Raw genomic sequence first — 17,290 nt, 5'->3', positions numbered from 1 at the left:
GGGGCGGGCGCGGAGGGGGGAATGGCGGCTGCAGGTGGTACGCCCGGCGCTCACCAAGTTGGCCCGAGCTGAGCGTGCGGCGCTGCTGCGGTATCTGGGCTCCTCTCCCTGCCCCGGAGCCGGGCATCTATTAATCTTGGTTGACGGTTTCTAATGTCCTAATTGGGAAGTGGGGAGAGCGGCCCAGTCCGCCCTAAAGGTAGAAGCGGCTAATGGGCCTCTTCATCACCGCCAGGAGCGGGTCCCTGGCGGAGCGCGAGGGGAGCTGCAGCAGGTGAGACGCGGAGCTGGCGGAGGCCCTTAATGAAGTCGCGGGGCCCGGGCGGCCGGAGCTCCCGGGAGGGAGGCGGTTCCGGGGGCGAGAGGGCGGTGAGCTCAGCCGCGCGCGGGAGCTCACCTCGGCGCCCTCCACCTGAGGAGGCCTCCTGGGGGCGCGTGCGGGGATGGGGTGGGGGTGCTGGATTATATCTGAGTATATACGGATCTTATCTGAGGTGACAGGAGCTGAACGGGATGGGGGCGGGGGTATCGCCTTGCAATAAGCGAGGCCCCGGGCGCAAAGTGGGCGCTCCGCAATGTGGCGGGTCCACGAGGCGTGGGCCCGACGCGTGCCGGGCGGAGATCTTAGAAGCAAGTGTGCCTTCGCAGGCTTCCTGGACCCTGCCTCCAGAGCGCCTTGTCTTTTCGTAGCCGCGGCCCTGCCCCTCTGAGACTCAGTTTCCCTTCTGGAGCGGGTTTGTGGTCTCCCAAGCCCTCCGCCTCTCATGTCGGTCCCCCCACCCGCCCCTTCCAGGATATCCTAGCGGGACCTGCAGCCAAGCTAGTCCCACCAATCCAGTTCCCCTCGCCCACCCCGTGTGGCCTAAACCGTCGGGGGAAGGGTGGGGGGGGCGCTTGGGCCCACCCAGCCGGGTTGGCGCCGCTCTCCCCCTCCCCTGGGAACCGCTGCGTCCCGGAGCCGCGGCTTCTCTGCGGGTTTCGCTGTCTCTCGCTCTCTGTCAGCCTCTCTCTCTCCCGCCCCCTTCTCCCTCCAGCCGCCTCAGAAATATATTGTATTCTCACCTAATCCTGTTCAATTACAGCATAATAAAACACATAATAAAAACCTAATTCATTTTTCTCCCTCACCCCCCCCCCCATCTCCCGGCATCTTCTTGCTCGGGATTAAAAATTTGTCTTCATGCTTGTGGCACCGCAGTCCCGGCGCGTCCGCATCTTTAATGTATGAGCCCGGGAGCTAGGGACCCTCCAGTCGCCGTCTTCGCTCAAGGAAGGCGTCCGCTAGTCACCTGAGGATGCGGGTGCGGAAGGAGGAGAGAAGCGCAGACCTGAGTGGGGCCCCATTTGCAGCCACCCCTCCCTTCCACCGGATGGCTTGGGGCTCAAAGCCCCCCAGATTTCCAGTGGCGAGGCGATAGCCTGTCGGTCCGAGCCAAAGGACCCAGTGTGGCCTCCAGAGGGCGCAGCGTGGGGCAGGTCTCGGGATGGAGTTTACTGAGGAGATTTGGCAACTCCATGCCGCCCCGTCCCCTGATGCAAGGCAGAGCCAGGCGGGAAGGAACCCCAGTGTCCTTAGCCTCCATTCTCTCCTTTGCTTCTGATCTCAGCTGGCCCGGCCAACGCGCCTCTGGCTTCTAAATTCCCACCACCATCCCCAGTCCCTAGGGACTCTCTACCACCCTCTGATCACATTGTGAACAACCTGGATCCCTGAAACAAGGTTAGAACTTCCCACAAAGAATTATTATGAATTCAATAAGAGAAAATTTCCTACAAAGCCACAGTGCTTGGAGTTTACAGAGGGCAGCTTTGAGACCCATTACACCCCAGTGATATTCCCTCATGCCTCCATTTCTTTCCTCATGCATTTAGGGCAAGAGGTCCCAACTTTCTAGAATTATGAACCCTTAGTTTTCTAGTAATTAAAAAAATTTTTTTTAAAGATTTTCATTATTTATTTATTTGAAAGAGAAAGAGATCACAAGTAGGCAGAGAAGCAGGCAGAGGTGGGGGGGACAGGCTCCCTGCTGAGCTGGATGTGGGGCTCAATCCTGTGACCCTGAGACCATGACCTGACCGGAAGGTGGAGGCTTAACCCACTGAGCCACCCAGGCACCCCTAGTAATTTTTTCACAGTACCCTAGGCCGAAAGAAATATCTAGTAGTTCCCTATAGGTACTTAGGTTCAAGCAATTTTGAACATATTTATGGCCTAACTCCTTTGTACTCTTTTGAAAAATGAATACTCATACATTGGGGGGAATAAAGAATATATATTTTAAAGATTTTATTTATTTATTTGAGAGAGAGAGTGAGTGGGAGGGAGAGGAAGAGAGAATCTGAAGCAGACTCTTGTGCTGAGCGAGGAGCCCAATGTGTGGCTCGGTCCCACAAGAGCATGACCTGAGCTTGAACCAAGAGTCAAACGCTTAACTGACTGCGCCACCCAGGTGTCCCAGGTGTTTTTTTATGTAACTCTCTTTATTATTATTATCATTATCATTATTACTTTCTTTTTTAAAAGATTTTATTTATTTATTTGATAGAGATCACAGTAGGCAGAGAGGCAGGCAGAGAGAGAGGAGGAAGCAGGCTCCCTGCTGAGCAGAGAGCCCGATGTGGAGCTCTATCCCAGTACCCTGAGATCATGACCTGAGCTGAAGGCAGAGGCTTTAACCCACTGAGCCACGCAAGCGCCCCGATCATTATTACTTTCAAGTAGGATCCACACTCAATGTGGGGCTTGAACTCACCACCCCAAGATCAAGATTTGCGTGTGCTACCCACTGAGCCAGCCAGGTGTTCCCCCCTTTTATGTAATTCTTAACCTTTGTTAGTTACTGATTGGACGTTGAGGATGCTGAGATCTGCATTACTTCTCAAAGCTTAGAATCAGCTTGGCTATTGCCATCCTTATTGCCTGTGCCACATCAATTCTTTTTGTCACAACAACCATCAAAAATCCAGTTTTGCAAAGACATTGAAAATAACGCAGCACGATCTAATTTTGGAACCGTGAACTGGAGTTTGTAGTTTGTGCAATGTCCAGATGTGGAATATTGCTGGGTTCCTCTTGAAAACAGAAAATGTCCTGTAGCAGTTTTGCAAATTCATTGTGGCACTCTGGGATGCCTCCACACACAGTTTGGAAACCACAGATTTAGGGAGTCTGCCTGTTTCCTTTACACAACAATGGTCTTGGAAAGTTTAGGACAATTAGAAAGTTTAGGAAGTCATTTGATTTGGCAGAAGGAAAAGAACTTGAATTTCATCCACAAGTCAGGGTCAGCTATAAGCAGGGGAGTCTGACAGCTTGCAGAAATGGGGCCTTGAAAGAAGATCACTAGCCATGAGGAGCAAGTCCAGCCAGGAAGAGTCAGGCTCAGCAGAAGGCCTGAGTATCATAAAAAGGAATTCTTTTAGGGCGCCTGGGTGGCTCAGTGGGTTAAGCCGCTGCCTTCGGCTCAGGTCATGATCTTGGGGTCCTGGGATCGAGTCCCGCATCAGGCTCTCTGCTCAGCAGGAGCCTGCTTCCTCCTCCCTCTCTCTCTGTCTGCCTCTCTGCCTACTCGTGATCTCTCTCTGTCAAATAAATAAATAAAATCTTTAAAAAAAAAAAAAGGAATTCTTTTAGGTAGATTGTAGGAGGGATGCTTAATCTTACATCACTACTACCCAGTACCTTCCCACCCCATCGTGCCTTGGTGCCTTGGAAAACAGGCCATGAAAATGAAACCATATGGCCAGAGGCCCAAGCAACTCTACCGTGGGACCACTCAGTGGGAACTGGACAAGAGTAAGGCGAAGATGTCTCCTTTCCAGCATGCCTTAAATGATGGCAGCTCAGTGCCAACCCCAAGAAGCTACAGAGGTAGAGAGATGGTAGGTCAGCACCACGGGCCACAAACTACCACAGGAAAGAGGCATTGACATGGTGCAGAGAAATAGACAACAGAGTGGAAGACAGTGGCTCTGATTACATGTGAAACACTCTCCCTCACCCCCTTTCATTTGGGGCTCCTGGAGAGACACAGAAGAGATGGAGCTGAGCTCCTCTCCCTGGCCATCATATGTAGGGACATTTCTAGGGACAGCTTCACTTTGCCTGAAGGACTTTTCAAGCCCCTAGGTTCTTTTTTTTTTTTTTTTTAAGATTTTATTTATTTATTTGACAGAGAGGTCACAAGCAGGCAGAGGGGCAGGCAGAAAGAGAGGGGGAAGCAGGCTCCCCGCTGAACACAGAGGCCCATTGGGGGCTCGATCCCAGGACCCCGAGATCATGACCTGAGCCGAAGGCAGAGGCTTCACCCACTGAGCCACCCAGGCGCCCCTAGCCCCCAGGTTCTGATAAACCTCCCTGGGAGGATATTCTCTCCCATTCTCCAGGCTGAATGTCACTAAAGACATGAGCCACTGTTTCCTTTGTAAATATGTGACATATTTTAGATTTGCTGAGGAGTAAAACAGATTGAGAACCACTGTGTTAGTGATCTTACCGAGGACCAATCTATAAGTGGGTTTAGGGCACTTTGCTTTCCATTCATTTATTCAGCAGACATGTATTCAGTACTTACTGTGAGTCAGGCAGCATTATAGGTGTTGCAGGCATGCAAAAGTAAAGATATGGGCTGTTGTTTAACAGCTATAGAGTTTCAGATGTGCAAGAAGAAAAAGTTATGAAGATCTGTTTCCCAACAATGTGAATATACTTAACATTAGTGACTTGTACACTAATAAACAGTTAAGATGGTAAATTTTGTGTTCCGTGTTTTTCACATTTTTTTAAAAAGATCTTATTTATTTATTTGACAGACAGAAATCACAAGTAGGCAAAGAGGCAGCAGGAGGGAGGCAGGCACCCTGCCAAGCAGAGAGCCTGATGTGGGGCTTGATCCCAGGACCCTAGGATCATGACCTGAGCTGAAAGCAGAGGCTTTAACCACTGAGCCATCCAGGCACGCCTCCACATTTTTTTTTTTTTTTTTAAGGGTAAGATATGGTGCCAGCCCTCAGGGAAGATTTCATTTCCGCTGGAGACAACATGGAACCAGTAATAACACATTGTGTATTAAATATCAATCATGGCAATTCCCAGCTCACAGTTATTGCCCTACTCCCCAGTCATAGAGCTAGACCTGAACCAATGATGTCCACTCTCCTTGTAACTTGACCCTGACCTCTGGCCACCTCCTGGGAGGAGACAACTGATCTAACCTGCACAGATTTCTGAAACTTGAATGGGAGATCAGAAACTGGAGCTGTTGAAGCTGCTACCTGAATGGGGGTGTCTAGAAACTCCAGTTGCTGAGGCCCCAGAGCTGCCCAGCTTCCCGTTCTTTGCAAAGCCAGGCTGGCTAGTGCTGCCTCTGGTTCCGAGAGCTGCTGCGGAGTCCTTCCAATACATCTCTGTTGACTGAAGCTAGCCACAATCACTGTTGTTTTCCACAAAATAACTTGAATTAAAACCCAAACCAGAAGTGCTTCTTCTGGGAAATGAAAGTTGCAGTTGATTAAGGACTTGCTGGTGATAAGAGAAGGAAGGTCTTTAGTCAGGTAATAATATAGGTGGTTGATTGGTTAGTTCACAGATTTACACAGCAAATTCTTGTTCCATAAACAAACACCTTACCTTGAAGAAACTGCTTATGGCTTGTTAACAGGAGCAGGTTACTCTCCTATTGGATGTACAGGGTCACAGGAGGAGGAAGGGGTTGTGTGTGTGGCCCAGGCTATGCAGGGTTCCTCCCCCTTCTCCCCGTCCTTATTCAGTTGCAAAACTTTGCTAAGGGGCGCCTGGGTGGCTCAGTAGCTTAAGCCTCTGCCTTTGGCTCAGGTCATGATCCCAGAGTCCTGGGATCGAGCTCCGCATCGAGCCCCGCATCGGGCTCTCTGCTCAGCGGGGAGACTGCTTCCCACCGCCCCCGCCCCCCGCCTACTTGTAATCTCTGTCTGTCAAATAAATAAACAAAATCTTAAAAAAAAAAAAAAAACTTTGCTAAGATTAGAGGAAGAAGGAGAAGCGGGAGGAGGTTGGGATGCAAAGCTGGGGACTGCAGTTGTCCCTCTGGCAGCCAGGGTTGGGACGACTGCCCGGGAGGTAAAATGTGTGTGTATTTAAAAAGAGAGGAGGGAGCTGCCCAGGAAGCTCCCTTGGAGGGGATGATGCAACCCGGTCAAGATCCCTCCCAATTTCCTAGCAAAAGAATGCATCTGCATCGGGGGCTAGAGATCGTTGACAGGTAGGGAGACTGACGTGGAGGGGATGGAGAGAGGCTTAATGACTGCTGGGCACAGCCTGTGTCCCTGCAGCTGGGAAGGGCCTCGGTTCACTCAACAGGCCATTTTTACCTAGCTTCGGCCACAGAGCCACTCTTAGCAGAGTTCAATAAACGTTTCCTGAACTGTGCGAGGCAGGTGCAAGAGGCAGGGCCGATAGCCTCGTAAGCTGCGAAATAACCCGGGCTTGGGACCTAAGGAGGGAGGGCCTCGCGCGATTCCTCGAAAACCTCGCCGATTTCCGGGCAGGAAGTCAAGGGGCGGGCGCCGAGGTGCTCTTGGGCTTCGAAACTGGAAAGGAGGGAGGCGATTTGGCGGATTTAAGGGTCCGGGACCGAGGTCACCCGGAAAGCGGATCTGAGCTCCGGATCTGAGCTCCTCGCTCAGACCGGGAAGATGAATCGCATTCCGGGCGGGGGAGGATTAAAGCCGTTGCCTGGGAAACGGAAAGGAGGTGGAGCCGAACCTGACTTTGACAGGGGCCAGAGCAGGGGCGGGACTCTGCGCCAGACTGGCTTTGCCCCCCCGGGGGGCGTGGCCTACCTATGACTGACAGGCACCCACCCATCCCCAGGGCGGGGCTGGCTTGAGACCGACAGCCGGACTGAGGAAACGGGGCTTTGGCTGTGATTCGTCGGGCACCGCGAGGGGACAGGGGACTAGCCTAGTCTGGCTGGCATGCGCCCACAGCGCCGGAGCTGAAACTGGCCCTCACCACTGCCCCTAAGATGCCGGCCTCAGTGACCCTAGAAAAGAGTAGGGGACTCCAGAACAGAGCAGGATATACTGACTTGGCCCCCTCCTTCTGGCCAGGCTAAGCCAGAGGGGAGCCCCTTTCCTCCTTAGAGCATGGGCTGGGAGAGAGGGAGGGTTGTGGTCTTCATAATGGGCAAGGTGGGGGCTCTGGAGCAGATGAGGCCAGGCCAGGGGAAGAAGGCTGGGAGGAAGACCAAGGACGCAGATGTAGGCTCCCAAAGAAGGGTCCCAGAGTCTGAGCAGGAGGAGGAGAAAGGGAGGCCCAAGAATGGAAGAGATAGCTTTCCAGTGAGAAAAGGGCTGCCTCTGCCCAAATGCTGACTTCTGAGGAAAAAGTCCAAGAGTCTGGAAGCAGTTTGGAAAAGGTACCTGGCTAGGTTTTGCCCCTAGAGAGCCAGCCGGTGAAGTGAGCTGAAAGCAAACTTTTGCTCTGAGAAGCAGGTGTGGAACTAGGAAGGAAAGATGGGAAGAGAGCCTTCCTTCCTAACTGTTCCCCCCCCAGTGCCTTGGCTGGTCGTCTCTTTGATAGGGCTTGGTGTTATCTGCAGAGTGTAAATAAGTACATTATAAAATGTTCTTAGTGATTTTAACAGAGATTCCTGCACCTCACTCCCCAAGTAGGTTTATTTTACATGGATTTCCCAATAAAAGTTCAAGGCCGCTTTTCAAGGGGGCTACCAAAGGCCAAAGCTATACCTTCAGACAGAGGCTTGAAGAGTTGACCCAGGGCCCCATGGGCTTGGTGGGAGGCAGCACTCCAGACAGGCAGAACAGGATGGAATTGAAACGTGTCTTCTAAATGTCACCCCATATTTAAAAAAAATTTTTTTTAAGTAAGCTCTGGGTTGAAGGTGGGGCTTGAATTCATGAGCCCAAGACCAGGAGTCACATGCTGGACTGACTGAGCCAGCTAGGGGCCCCCTCTAGATGTTGCCACAAATTCAATCAAGAAAAAGATGGGTCGGGGCGCCTGGGTGGCTCAGTGGGTTAAAGCCTCTGCCTTTGGCTAAGATCATGATCCCAGGGTCCTAGAATTGAGCCCCGCATCGGGGGCTCTCTGCTTGATGGGGAGCCTGCTTCCCTCTCTCCCTCTCTGCCTACTTGTGATCTCTGTCTGTCAAATAAATAAATAATCCCAGGACCCTGCTTGGGGCTTCCTGCTCAGTGGGGAGTGTGCTTCTCCCTCTCCCTCTCCCTCCTCCCTGTTTGTGCTCTCTCTTTTATTCTCTCAAATAAATAAATTAAATATTAAAGAACAGGAATCTTTGCTCATGCTCCTTCAGCTATAAACCCCTCAACTCTTCTGTGGCTTTAGTAAAAGGTCTGAGTATACTGTGGGCCTCAGTTTTGCTGGACTGTAACCAAACTGGGCCCAGGGAGGAGACGCCCTGAAATGTCAAAGGGACCAGGAGAACTATTTCAGGTTTGGCTGGGGACTAGCAGGTCAGGAAGAAGCTTATCGTCGTGGCTTCAGAGTCACCAGGCTTGGCTTGAATCCTGGTTCCACCAGTCCCTAGTTATGTAGCTGCGGGCAACTTTTCACATGTCTTTAAGCCTGTGTTTTTGCTAAGAGTGGATATAGCATGTCTGGCCCCACAGTGGGTTGTGAAGATCATAAGAGATAATGGGCTTAAAGCACTGGGCTTTATTAAGCCTGGCACCACACATAGGGCTCAATGAGCAGTGGCTGCTATCACCTCCACTGCCCATATGAGTGAATTTCTACGGCCCAAGAAGCATAAGTGAGCCCAGGCCTAGGTACCAGGTTCACTTCTGGCTGCTGTGGGAACATGTGGCCCTAAAGATTTTTCCCTAATCACCTACTGTGAGAGGTTTGAGCTGACAAAGGGAAATAAGGTCTATGCCCTGCTTGGAGTAGACAATGGATTTTACCCTAGATTCATTCATGTTTATTCTTTTGCATCTTCCAAAGACAAGACTTACGGTAAAAGATGCAGCTATAAACTGTTTAATAATAGCTCTCATCATCTATTCATAGACGTGAAATTTTGGTCTCAGTTTTCCCAGGAAAAAAAAAAGGGTGGGAGGTTGCATAAGGAGGGATGGAGGGCCCTGGGATGGGGGTGGGGGGTATTAACCAGCAAATGGTCTGTGCCAGGCTTATTCCTGTGTTGTACTGATGGGGTGTGGAGGGGTATGGAGGGTGTGCTGGTGCCCTAACTTCTCTGATAGAGCTGGACAGTCCTTCCTCTCTCCAGAGGCTGCCCCGGGAACCAGAAGCTACCAACCCATGCCAAATGCCTGAAGGGAACCAAGAAGCCCAGAGTCTGGGTTGACCTGTAGGTGTGTGATCAGCCTTCTTAGCAAAGAAGGAAATGGAAGGCATGTACATCCCTTCTAGGGTAGTTAGTACTCAGGGTGTGAATGGAGGACTGATTTTCTAATCTCACCGCGCCCTCTGCTGGGAGCTGAAGTTCCTTACAGAAGGGGAAGGAAGAGACCAAGACCTTCATTTCGTGGGGAGGGAAGGCAAGGCCACAGGCAGGAGGCTGGCTCTCCCTGGACCCGCAGGACATGGAATCAAGTGAAGATCAAGAAGTAGACAGGGTAAAAAAAAAAAAAAAGAAGAAGAATAAGAAGAAGAAGTAGACAGGGGTTCACTTTATTGAGTAACAATGGCATCATAGTTTTAGTTGCTGGTGGCAGATAGCTGGGAGAGAAGGAAAGTGCTCTTAGAGGATCCCCTGGGGGCCTTCCTTCGTTGGCCAGAAGGCCCAACTCACTATTCTCACTGTGCCACCCACTGCTTCGGCCACAGCTCATGGGAGTTGGAGTCAAGGTCCAGCCCTGTACCCTATGAATATATCCTCATATATTCCATTCCCAAGCCTACCTCTCCTTTGGACCCCCTGTGGATGCCCCGGCCCTTCTTCCTCTTGGGAGATGAGGGCAGAAGTAAGGGTAGGGGCAGGACTAAGCCTCAAAAAAGAGGAGCTAAGTCAGGCTTCTGCTGAATATCTAAGAAGAGCCAACAGAACACAAAATGTCCTGTCTTAAGATTGTACACTCAGGGCCTAGTTGCCCTTGGGGGTGTCCTTGTCACATCCATCCACTCAGATACCTGAGCAGGGTAAGCACCATGCCCACAGCTGTGTCCCTCTGTAAGAGGGGGCAGTGGGAGCTCTTAAAGGGGAATGTTTGCTCTGCCTTCATGGCTTTTTGGTGTGAGGAAGGAGTTGGGACCGTAGCGTAGAGTCTATGATGTCAGAGCAGACCAAGAACTCTGAAGGTTGTCCCTGAAGATGCCCACACTGTGGTGTGGGGGAGATGGGAAGATGGCAGGGGTGCTACAGGATACTGACACTCCTTTGTTCTCAGAGAGGAGAGAGGATGAAGGTAATCTATTTCAGGATGTGGGGGATGCCTAAACTGCCTGTCTCCCTTATCCTGTTATGTCTTCCTCTGCCAGCCCAGTTCCCAGGTCAACTCTGGGAGCTAGGAACCAGAATTCTGAAGAAGTCAGCCCAGTTTGGCTGGCTAGTGTCCCTCAGTCTCTGCGCTGAGATCCCGCGGCTCCTCCTGCATCTAGAAGGGGCGAGGTGCTGCTAGAAATGACTTGGCCAGTGGAACTGTTGAGGCAGGAAAGTCGTGTAGCCTGGCTGGCTGACAGGTGGTGAGAGGCCAAGAGAAGCCAGATAGCAGGATACCCTAGGACAGCATGTCTGTTCCTAGTTTCCAGAACAGCACGTACACACACACACACACACACACACACACACACACACACTCTTATGCACATGTATCGTGTACATACACACATAGGCAGAGAAGCCCAGCAGAAAGGGATTGTGTGGCCCTGCTCTTTGAAACCAGAAAGGAGAGAAAAAGGCTGAATGGAGGCCCCTCTCTCAGCCTAATGGACTGCTGGTCTCCCCGGCGGCACCCCCTACCCAGACCCCACCCAGTACCAGGCAGATGGGCAAGGGAAGGGGAGGGAGAGTGAGGCTCCAGGAAAGCAGCAGCCCGAGGAGGTGAGGGAAGGGGCCAGAGACTGACCCTCCCTCAAAGCCCCTTGTTGTAGTAAACCACTTCGATGTCAGGGTTTTGCTCACGGATCCGAGCTCTCAGCTCTGGCTCCAGCCTGCTCACAGGTAAGGAGCTGCAACAGAACAGCAGAGGTGGGCTGAGTACTCCCGGAACCCAGCCTGCATCAGGCCAAGCAATCACCGCCCTTCCTCCTCCCGGACTGAGGAGTCTCCTTCGGTGGCCAGAAGGCCCAGATCACCACTATCATTTCCCGGCCCCAGAATAAGTTTAGTGCCAGGCAGGTCAGCCCTCCTCCTGGAACACACTGAAGGCCCCTAAGGGCAGCTGCTTCCACAGATATGGAGACCCACCCAGAGCCCCCAGTCCAGCCGGGGGGCAGCACTTACCTTCTCTGGGGGAACAGGGCACAGCACAAGGGGGTGGCAAATACCAGGCTGGGGAGAAAAGTGTTGGAAAGGTTTGTGAAGTTTTGACCTAAGGCTGTTCCCTCCCTGCACCCCATGCCTTCTCTGGAGACAGGCCCTAGGGGTGGAGACTGATTAAAGCCAATGGTGACATTAGGTTCTGGCTGAGGGACGAGCCTCAGGGCAGCGACCAGAACCAGAGGGCCAGAACCAGCAGTTAAATGTGCATGAAACTCCTGGATGGTACCAAAAGGTATATTTTCCTGCTTTCCTCTCACAAACCAAGACTAGAAATATCTCTTTGAGGGGCACCTGGATGGCTCAGTGGGTTAAGCCTCTGCCTCCAACTCAGGTCATGATCTCAGGAACCTGGGATCAAGCCCCGCATTGGGCTCGTTCTCTGCTCAGAGGAGAGCCTGCTTCCCCCTCTCTCTGCCTGCCTCTCTGCCTACTTGTGATCTCTGTCTGTCAAATAAATAAATAAAATCTTAAAAATAAAAGAGAGAAGTATCTCTTCGACTAGACTCTTGTCCTTCAAGGATGGAGATCACCCACAGCACGCCCTACAAATGTCCCAAGACCCCCTACAAGCCAGATGTATGAATGAATGAAGTACATGAACATCTTAAAGTCAATAAATATCCACCACACCCACCGTGGAAAGCACACTCTCACACACCCTAGCTGAGTCTTCACACACTTACCAGAAGCCCACCAGTCCCACCTGCAGGGGCGCCCCCAGCCAGGGGCGACGCTGTGGGGAAACAGAGACAGTGGAATGGTTTGCAACCCCTCCTCCCCTCCCCTCCGCCAGGCCTGCTTGCGGACACCCTCCTTAGCGTCCCATCACCCATTCCCCCTTCTCGGAATGGGTTCACACCTCCTCTAATCCTCTACTCACTTCCTCCTGGCCTAGTGGCCTCCATGAACCTGTCCCTTCTCGATTCACTCCAGCCATTAGGGACCACCATTCTGTTCCCCCCAACGGACCCAGTTGGTGCTCAATACTTGTGAGTAAAAGATTCAGTGAATGAGCTTATATTCCTGTGTCCTGCTTCTCTGTTCTGTTCGTGCATGTGTGAGCCCGTGTGTCTTACTGTTGTCAGTAGGTGACAGCATGAATATGCTGTTAGGTGTGATTGTGGTAATCCATCCCCGAGTCAGAGGCCTCAGGAGTGACACTGATTCTCTTCAGGACAGAAACCATTTCCTTCCTTCCCTTATCTTCTCCTCCTGTCCCCTCAGGGTTCCTTCATCCCAGACCAATCCCCTCTTGCTGAAGGAATGAAGGGGGAGGAGGCAGCGCAGGGGTGGGGCAAACAGGGGGCATGTCTCGGACTCAGGCCAAGCTGGAAACAGGCTCGGGGGCAGTTAACTTCTGCTTCCAGCCACCACCACTTCCAGGATGGGAAAGATGAGAGTGACCTACCTTTAGGAAGTCTTTCTTCTCCAGAGTGTCCATGATCACGGGGGGAATGGCTGCAGGGAGAGTAGGGCAGCAAAGGAGGGAGTTAGTGACGTGAACATCGGGATGCCCGGGAGAGACGGATCACCCTTCACAACTCCTCCCACTACCCCCAGCATCACAGCCCCCAGAGTGCTCAAAGCCCCTGGAGAAGCACCCCCCGCCCCAGGCGCCTGTGCCTCACCCATGGCAGGAATGGCCATGCAGATTCTCGATATCACCACCTGGAAGATTCCTTGCTTGGCCGCAGCCACGGAGTGGCCAAGTCTCTGATTTTCCTCATCAGTCACTGGGATGCCCACTTGCAGTTCCCTGAAAAGGAAAGGGGGTGGGGAGGGGGGTCACACCACAGGCCCTAAATCTTACCAGCAATGCCCTCTTGGGCAGCTGTTCCCTGGGGTCCCCTCAGGTGTCAGAGAGTCAAAGGCTATTGTTCCCAGCCCAGGACCCCAGAGTCAGACTGAGACTGTGCCCAGAAACTTCTGTTTGGGGAGGGAGAGGGCTGGGCCCACCTGTGTGGCGGGATGGTGTGCCCACACACGCACCACCTGTGTGGTGGGCGCGCGGTGCCCAGAGCGAGAGCCACTCACCTCTGCCTCATCAGGGGGATGTTGATGCAGTTGGCAGCTGCCACCGCGGCGAAGGGCACAAATCTGCCGACCAAGGGGGGCAGGTGCTGGGGGAGGGAAGATATCACTTAGTGGCCCTAAGGGCCATGGGGTAGGAGGAACTCTGGGAGAGATGTGGGGAGCCTGTGGATTGGTGTGGATGAAAGATGAGGAAAAGGGAGATGAATAAAGGGCACGTGAAGGGCATTTACCTTGGTGAGGGATTTGAGCCCCAGGGCTGTGGCCACGGCGCCCGTGGTGGCACTCACATAAGCCGTCCCCAGCTGCCTGTGGTGACAAGAATCAGGACACAATGTGGGAGGTGAGCAGTCCGGCCCGCGGTTCTTTCTCTCAGAGAAAGGCCAAATCCTCCATATGTGAGGCATGGAAGGCAAGAGAAATTCCTCCCCTGCCACAGTGTAGGCTTGTCTGGAAGCTCCGCTCCCTCCCTTTCGAGAGAAGAGGGGCCCCACAGCGCATGCAAGGGGATGCCATGCCCTCAGGCCAGGAAAGTGGGGAGAGGCGCAGGCCTCAAGGAGGGCTTTGAGGCATCGGACGAACAAGCACAAGCACTGGGGGAACAGTAGCAAACAAGAGGGAACAACAGGAGGCCGGGGCAGAGTCACTGGGTTCAAGCTCTCACCTCACAGTGATGGGAGCATCGCCACTGCGGTTGGAGTAGTTGACAACAGCATTGAAGGACTGATTCACCCACTGCCAGAACACCACGGTCGGGGTCTTCCTGAGGGAAAAAAGACGCTTACTTCTGCCCCCTCCACGGTGTCCCTCATCCTCAAATTCCTGATAATGCAACCCCAAAGGTTATGCCCAAACCGTCTGGAGGGGCCCAGCTGAGGACCCTGGGACTTGCTCTGGTGACCCCCCGCACGACCCTCCCCACCTGCCCCACTTACACAACCACAAACCCTGTTTCTGGGGTGGGGGGTGGTTGCCTGAGGCTGAGTTCCACACGGTTTCTGGGATTCTAACACAAGTTCTCACCCACCCACTATTTTCAGCCCACCCAGCCTCACCTCGTCATCAAGCTACACTCTGGAGTGCCTAAAGTACTCAGGGAGGGCACCCATGGGACAGGACCTGCCTGTAGAAGGTGAGCATGCAGCCAGTGATGGTCATGTTCATGGGCACCTGCGCCGACATACGGCCAATCAGGACCACCTTCTCCCCCGTGTCCGGATGGAAGGCTGAGTCATACACATACTTGGCCCTCCACAGCTGGTCCTCGGTGAGCCCAGGTGTCACCACACCAGCCCTGCAGAGAATGGCAGGGAGGAGACAGGTAACTGGAGGTGGCAGATCTGTCCCTATAAGGCCTGACCACTCAGCTCAGGGGACGTCTGGGCAGAGGACCAGGAACTTTGACCCCCGATCTCAGAATAAAGGAGCTCCTTGTCTCGGTGGGAGAACCACATCTTCCCAGAAGAGTAGGCAGGTTCCTATTTCTGTTTTCCTTGTAGCTCCACAGAGAGCGGTCCCCTTCTCTTTCTGCCTCAGTGCCTGGTCGTGGGTGATGGTGGTTCCCAGTGGAGTGAAATGGCTAGGGGCATCACAGGGGCTTTTTCTCCTGGAAACAAGGGGGAAGCTCTCCTTCTCCCTGGGCTCCACGTTGAGACCCTCTGTTCTTGTAGAGGGTGGCCTAGCAGTGGGACACGCCCCTTTAGAGGGTTTGTGAAATAGACAGCAGTCCCCTGCCCACCAATATCCATGCCACCTCTTCAACCCAAACACACTCAGATTCTCTGGATTAAAGCTCTGTGCCATAGCTGTCTGTGAGTCCAACACATAAGGCCAGGGAAGAAGAGGGTTGAGGAGTGGGGCAGGGTCACTCTCAAGCTTGGGGAGATAGATGCAAAAGGTACTGTAGTCATGGCAGGGAATGAGGCTCTGGGCTACAGGGTCAGACGGGGGATTGGTCTACCTATAGTTCTGCACGATGTTCCGGGAGGCTTCCAGCTGTGCTCCAGACAGCAGCAGATTTCGGGGGTCAGTGACAGTGAAGAAGTGCCGGGCTCTGCCCAGGAAAGTGCTTTGGTCCCAGCGTGGTTCCTGGATATTGATATCCAAGGGCAACTCACCCATTTTCTGCAGGGCAAACACCAGCGTTGGGAGGACTCCAAGGAGGGGGTCCAAGAGCTCTGCCTGTGGGAACCACTGGTGGGCCCTGCCCTAGTCCCTGGGCCGCTCGCCAATCCCTTCCAGAGCTCAAGGTGACTCCAGATAGGTTAGCAGGGTTGGGGGGAGGAGCTGTTTTCCAGGCAATGTTCTGCCTCGGAGACTTGCAGCCATGGGAGGAGGGGGCAGGGGAAAACAGAACCAGAAAAACAGATCTCCTTTGCACTCTGGCCTGGTGCAGATTTTCACCAGAGAGGGCTGACACGTGTATGGTTGACGCAAGAGCAGCAGCTAATCCTGTGTAGTTACTCTCGGGCTCTCTACGCACAAAAATACATATTATATGCATTATATATCCATGTTCACGTCAGCTTTAGGGCCCAGCTGCCTGGAGACCTAGATGCAAACTTCCAAGGCTGCTGGGGAAGATGGCATAAGCCATCCAAAACCCCAGCCCCTGATTAGAGGAGAGCAAGGGCTCAATGGCCACCCCAGGGGCTTATCTATTCCAGATCTCAAGTCAGGGACGCTGATGCCGGTCACGGTCACGCATGCGTGCTAGTGGGCACGCCCCAGTCTCCTCTCCAGGGGCATCTTCCTCAACCCACACTGAATGGCCCCAGGCCCTCCTTGTTCCCCAGCTCGGCGGGGCTGGCACAAACACCCGTCCACCTCTCCCCAACACACCTACGGCCCAAAAGGATTCAGTAAGTGCCCTCTCCACCCAGTACAGAGAGGAAAACCTGAAGCAGCATCTGGCCGTGTTAGGCAAAATCCTACAATATGACTAATCCTCTCCAACCACACTTCCTCCCTCCCTGGAGACACACCCTCCCCTCTCCCGCGCACTCACACGAACATACCCACACACATACATACATGCCCTACACAGACACACGGAGGACACGCCCTGCATACCCTAGCCCACAAAGACCGTTATCTGCACGCTCACACATGCACGCACAAACCATGGCCATCAGCGGCAGACACCTGAATGTACAGCCCCATGAGGCCCCACCCTGACATTCCTCCCCGCAAGCCGCCTCCCCTCGCGCCCCAAGGACTCCTAGAACCAAAGATACTGAGTCCGGAGAGGACAGGGAGCACACTTCAAGGCAGGCTTCCGTCCCTCTTAGCGCCCCCATCTCCTACTCCCCTGACCGCCGAACCCCGCCCGGGACAGCAGACACTCACGCTTTCTTGAGCTCCGGGGCTTCTGGCCTCTGCAGCTTGCAGACCCGCCTTCCTCTAGGCGCCGCGCCCCTGCTCCTGCCCTCCCACCCATCACGCGTAACGTCACGCGTGACGCTAACCGGCAGGAGGGGCAGGGGCTCCCCGCCTCCGCGCGTTCGCCAAGCGTGCCCAGGGATTGGCAGAGCTTGGGGGCGGTGGGTGCCATTTGGGGAGACACCCCCAGCCCGGGCTCCCGGGACCTGGCCCAGCGCCGCCTCCCAGAGCCAATCAAGGCTCGGGAATCAGTTCTGGCCAGTCCCCAGCCAGAGAGAGGAGGGGAGGGACGGCGGAGCGCTGCCCCTTTGCTTGCAGTCCCCTAGCTGGCCTCTGGGGGGACCCGGCCTCGGCCCCAACGTGTCTAGGTTCCCCCGGCGAAGGCTCGCAGCGCCTTCCACGGCGCGGAGGGG

General features: G+C 53.7%; 1 protein-coding gene across 1 annotated transcript; it reads right to left on the bottom strand.

Annotated features, from left to right (window-relative positions):
- Positions 1 to 9,636: 9,636 nt before the first annotated feature.
- Positions 9,637 to 16,956, bottom strand: SFXN3 (sideroflexin 3). The gene is made up of 11 exons (XM_032312861.1): positions 16,845 to 16,956; positions 15,457 to 15,620; positions 14,620 to 14,790; positions 14,161 to 14,259; positions 13,730 to 13,805; positions 13,500 to 13,585; positions 13,094 to 13,221; positions 12,874 to 12,923; positions 12,149 to 12,198; positions 11,427 to 11,474; positions 9,637 to 11,152 (listed from the first exon to the last, which is right to left on the bottom strand). The coding sequence occupies exons 2-11, from the start codon at positions 15,615 to 15,617 to the stop codon at positions 11,056 to 11,058; spliced, it is 966 nt and encodes a 321-aa protein (XP_032168752.1). The 5' UTR covers positions 15,618 to 15,620; positions 16,845 to 16,956; the 3' UTR covers positions 9,637 to 11,055.
- Positions 16,957 to 17,290: the final 334 nt, after the last annotated feature.

Source organism: Mustela erminea, chromosome 14, assembly GCF_009829155.1.
Source record: "Mustela erminea isolate mMusErm1 chromosome 14, mMusErm1.Pri, whole genome shotgun sequence".
In the NCBI taxonomy this organism is placed as follows: Eukaryota; Metazoa; Chordata; class Mammalia; order Carnivora; family Mustelidae; genus Mustela; species Mustela erminea.
Note: the sequence above shows the minus strand (reverse complement) of the source record. Positions and strands in the feature narration are given on the sequence as shown.

What these genes read in the sequence shown, in the direction of transcription:
- SFXN3 (XM_032312861.1), bottom strand. Translation starts at nt 15,617, where the DNA reads ATGGGTGAGTTGCCCTTGGATATCAATATCCAGGAACCACGCTGGGAC. An exon ending in GATGCTCCCATCACTGTGAG is followed by an intron (nt 13,806 to 14,160) that starts GTGAGAGCTTGA and finishes TTGTCACCACAG; the next exon opens with GCAGCTGGGGACGGCTTATG. An exon ending in GCCCTGTTCCCCCAGAGAAG is followed by an intron (nt 11,153 to 11,426) that starts GTAAGTGCTGCC and finishes GTTCTGTTGCAG; the next exon opens with CTCCTTACCTGTGAGCAGGC.